This window comes from Bolinopsis microptera, chromosome 10, assembly GCF_026151205.1.
Source record: "Bolinopsis microptera isolate Bmic1 chromosome 10, MBARI_Bmic_1.0, whole genome shotgun sequence".
Taxonomy (NCBI): Eukaryota; Metazoa; Ctenophora; class Tentaculata; order Lobata; family Bolinopsidae; genus Bolinopsis; species Bolinopsis microptera.
This window is the reverse complement of record NC_087081.1, coordinates 16,604,153-16,608,952: the sequence shown is the minus strand read 5'-3', so window position 1 is coordinate 16,608,952 and position 4,800 is coordinate 16,604,153. Positions and strand designations below refer to the sequence as shown.

Genomic DNA, 4,800 nt, shown 5'->3' with positions numbered 1-4,800 from the left:
AAAAAAAAAAAAAGAAACACGAAAAATAAATACGGCAAAACTTGTCCCCGAGAAAATTTACCCAAAAAAAAAGCGATTGACTTTCTTGTAAAGGGGATTTTAATATCACCTGCTGAAGCTGCAATAGAATTTCTATAGTATCCCTTTCTTTTTTCAAACTCATAACCTGTAAATTTATTTGAAGTCCTACGTACGCTGATTTAAGTCCCTTTCCCAGACCTCCAAGCTCTCTCTTGCTCCCTCTTCTTTTCTTCTCACTTCTCTCAGCTCTTTCATCAATCCAGGGCGTTTCATTAGCTTTCACTTTCCTGTCCCACTTCTGGGCAATGGGGTGTCCACTGTCCATAAGGCTCGAAAGAACCTACATTGTACTGTGTGACAGCTTCGTCTAGTGACCAGTCAAAGTTTCCTTGGCACAGAGATGAGTTCTTCAAACTTTCTCTAAAAATGTTTTTATCTTTAAAATTGCGGTAGTTAACCTTTTTCCAAATCATCTTGGGTTTCTTACAGCAGTGATACCCTAAATCAAAATGAACCAGAAAGTGGTCGAAGGATGTTCCTGATTTGGTCACAGAAACTGGGCCCATTCTGGACCTAAGGTTTTCTGTAGAGAGTATAAGGTCAATTGTACCACCTTGTTCATAGCGTTGGTACAATTAGGCATGATTTGATAAAGGTCATAGTCTTGTAGAAGTCTTACCAATTTAATAGGGTACAAATCATTAGGACGCTCGATGTGAATGTTGAAATCTCCCATCAGAAGAGGGATACCAGTTTTATTATTGATATTATTGATATTATCGGTTTTACGATATTGGGATTTTATGATATTTCGATTGTACTATATTTCTATTTTACTTAAATAAGATTATTTGGACAGTTTTTGGGTTTTCCAAATAGTTTCTGATTATTCTGATTTGCGACAAATGATATTGCACTGTTAGGATAAACGACGTTTCAAAGTAAACAACTTCTTATTCATGCTGACAAAATTGGTAAATATGTGAGAAAACTGTCTCATAAAATTTATTAATCAAAAGATTATTTGGTTTAGTAATATTCTACAAGTAAGGAAAAGTCGATATAAGATAAAATTGTCATTAAACAGTGTTGTCATTATATAGTCCGTTTTGCAGACTATATTATGACAAAGATCAGCTGTCATTATAAAGTGCTTGTCATTATATAGTGTTGTCATTATATAGTGTGATTACCGTCTCAGTCTCAGATTGGAGCAATGCTTCCATAACCTGGAACGTTTTGTACTTAGTTACCTTTTCGTTAACTTTTTAAGGTTTTTTTCTGGTCTGTAAAAGGAAAAAAATTAAACCTCCTCCACCTCTGGTTTTTTTCCTAGGATTTGATAGTTATCTCCCCCGCCATAAAACTCTTGATCTCTTAAAATCTTTACACTATCTGGGCCCTCCTTAAAAAAAAAAACCTTTCCTGGACACCCAAAGCAAACATCCATTTCTGATCATTTGAAGGTGGCCCCCATCCCCCTTCCCACTGTCTTATTTACAAAACGATCTGAACATTTTAAAGGTTCCAAACCCTTAGGGTTTTTTTTTTTTTCTCCTTTGTCATGAGCCCCTTTACCTGATTTGGTAGGAACCTTCTTTTGCATCATTGATGAGTGAGTTCTGGGACCCAATGACCCAACAGTTTTTTTCCTCAAAATAAAATGGAAAAAAGAGTGTCCCCCGGACGCCCCTTGGGGTTCTTAGATGTGACTTTTCTCTGATCGATTTTTTTGCTTGTTGAAACAGTTTCGTGCATCGGGTTTTTCCCCTGTTCCCCCTTTTTCTCTTTCTTCCTTAATAAAGTCCCCCCCTTTGATTTGTGGGCTTTTCCTGCACAGTAGAAACATGTTGGTCTGAAATCCCCCCCCTTTTGGGGGCCTTGCCCAGTATAAAGGATCCCCCTTTTTTATGACCAAAAACCTTGAAAAGTGATAAAAAACCTGTATAAAAATAAAAATGAATAACCCTGTCCCCCCCCCCTGACAAGGGTTACATTTTTTCCAATCCCAGACAATCCTGTTTTTCCAGCCTTTTTGATAACTTTTCCCCCATGGCTTTTTAGCCCCCGGTGAAACCCCTTTTCCCAAAAAAAAAAAAGGGCCCCAAAAAACCCCTTTTTTTTTTGGGTTTTGGGTTTAAAAACCCCCCCGAAACAGAGTTGGGTTTTTTTGCCCCCGCTTTTTTTAAAAAGAAAAAATTATTTCTTTCACCCGTTTTGAGCCCTTTAAAAACCCCCCCGAAATCTTTTCCCCCCCAATTGGGGGAAATTTTTTTAAAAAACAGTTAAAGGCCCCCCATGCCCCCAAAAAAAGTGCAATTTTAAAACCCGGGGACAAATTAAACCCGGAAAAAAAAGGGGGGAAAAAACTTTTTTGCCCCCTGTTTTTTAAAAAGCCCATTTTTTAAAAGTTTTAATTTTAGAAAAAAAAAGCAACCCCGATTAAATTAAAAAAAAAGTTTTAAAGCTTTTTTATGGAAAAAAAAAAAATTTAAAAAAAAAAAAAAAAAAACCAAAACCCCCGGCCAAAAGGGAAAAAAAAGGCATCCCCCCCCAAACCTTCCTCCGTTTAAGTTTAAAGGCCCCAAAAACCCAAACCCCCCAAAAGGGAAAATTTTAAAAAAAACCCATGGAAAAAAAAATTTTCCCCCAAAAATAAAGGGGCCCGGGGTTTTTTTTTTTGGGGGAAATTTTTTTCCCAAAAAAAAGAAAAAAAGAACCCCGAAAAAAAAAAATACCCGGGCCCTAAAAAAGTGGGAGAAAAAATTAAACCCCCCAAAACCGGGTTTGAAATTTTTTTTGTAAAAGGGGGAAAATTTTAATTTTAAAAATCACCCTTTCCCGGAAAAACCTTGGGGGAATTTTGAAATTTTCTAATTGTTAAAAAAAAATTCCCCCTTTTTCCCCTTTTTTTTCCCCCCAAACATCCCCCAAAAACCTTGGGAAAATTTTTTTTCCCCCAAAAAACCCCCCCCCCCCCACGGGAAAAAAGCCCCCCCCGAATTTTTAAAATTCCCCCCTTTTTTTCCCCAAAAATCCAAGCCCCCTCTTTTTTTCCCCCCCTTTCCCTTTTTTTTTCCATTTCCCCCCAAATTCTCCCCCAGCTTTTTTAAAACTTTTTCCAAAGGGCCCCTTTTTTCCCCTTAAACTTTTCACTTTCCGGGTTTCCCCCCCCTTTTTGGGGGGAATTTGGGGTTTTTTCCCCCACTGGGGTTCCCCCCCCCCAAGGGGAACCCCCAAAATTGGGGAAAAATGTTGGGGAAAAAAAGCCTTCCCCCCCTTGGGGGGCCCCCCCGTTTTCCCCCAAAATTTTTTTCCTTTTTCCCCCAACCCGGAAGATTTTAAAATTTTTTTCCCAAAAAATTTTCCCCCCTAAAAAAAGTTTTTTTTTTAAAAATTTTTAAAATTTTTTGGGGGTTTGTTAACCCCTTTTTTTTTTTTTAAATTTAAAACCCTTTGGGGGGTTTCCTTTTAACAAAGGGGAAAAACCCCCCCAAAAAAACCAAAAAAAAGAAAAACCAAAAAAATTTGGGGGGGGAAGGAAAGTTTCCCCCGAAAAAATTTTTTTTCCCCCCCCAAAAAAAACCCGGGCCCCCCCAAAATTCCCCCGGGGCCCCCAAGGGGTTTTTTTGGGAAGATATATAAAGGGTTCCCCCCCAATTTTTTAAAAAAAACCTTTTTTTTCCCCCGGGGCCCCTTTGGGGGAAAATAGGCCCCCCCCCCTGAAAATTTTAAATAAAAGGGGCCCCTATTCCCCCCCCCCCCCTTTTTAGAAAAAAAAAAACTTACCAAAAATTTTTAAAAAGGGTTAAAAAAAAAAATTTAGGAAAAAAACCCCTCGGAAAAGTTTTTAAAGGGTTGGGGGAAAACTCCCCATCAAAGAAAAAAAGGGGGGGGAAACCAAATCCCTTTGGTAAAACCCAAAGTCCCCAAAATTTGGGGTTTTTCCCCCCTCGAAACCCCCCTTCCCCCTTTTGAAAAAAAAATAACATTCCCCCTGTTAAAACCCAAAACCTTTTTTTTTTTTAAAAAAGGGAAAGGGGGCCCCGGGAAAAAAGGTTAAAAAATAAATTGTTTTTCCCAAGGCCCCAAATTTGGGGAAACCCGTTCCCCCCCCCAGGGCCCCCAGATTTTGGGGGAAAAGCCCTTCCCCTTTTTTCCCCCCTGGGAAAAAGGTTTTTTTTTTTGTTTTTATTATTTAAACCTTTTTTCCCTTTTTAAATTTTTAAAAGGGTTAATTTTTCCCCGGGCCCCCGGTTAAAAAAAAAAAAGAAATAATCCCTCCCCAACCCCCGGGGGGGGTTTTTCCCCCAAAGGAATTTTTTAATTAATTCCCCCCCCAGCCCATAAAACCCCCCCTTTAAACCCCTTTTTTAAAACTTTAAAAAAACCCCAAACCGGGCCCCCATTTTTAAAAAAAAAACATTTTTTCCCCGGAAAAAAAAAAACCCAAAAACCCCCTCCAACATTTTTCCCCCGGGGGAAAAATTTAAGGGGCCCCCATCCCCCTTTCCCCCCCCTTTTTTTACAAAGCGATTTTTTAAACCAATTTTTTAAAAGGTTTTTTCCCAAACCCCTTTAGGTTTTTTTTCCCCTTTTCATGAGCTCCTTTACCCTGATTTTGTAGGACTTTTTTGCACATTGAAGAGTGATTTCCTGGACATAAAACCCACATTTTTTTTTTCTCTCCATAAAAGGGGACAAAGATTTGTCTAAACGCCTTGTGTCTTAGATGTGACTTCCCTCTGATCGATTCTTGCTATGTGGAACAGTTCGGCC

At 38.7% G+C, this 4,800-nt stretch overlaps 1 protein-coding gene across 1 annotated transcript in view; it reads right to left on the bottom strand.

Moving 5' to 3' along the window:
- Positions 1-346, bottom strand: part of LOC134821678 (transmembrane protein 145-like) — a 3,540-nt gene extending 3,194 nt beyond the window's left edge. The window contains exon 1 of the mRNA XM_063832383.1: positions 195-346. Within this exon, the coding sequence (XP_063688453.1) occupies positions 195-346 (152 nt within the window). The remainder of the gene's footprint in view (positions 1-194) is intronic.
- Between the last annotated feature and the right edge of the window lie 4,454 nt (positions 347-4,800).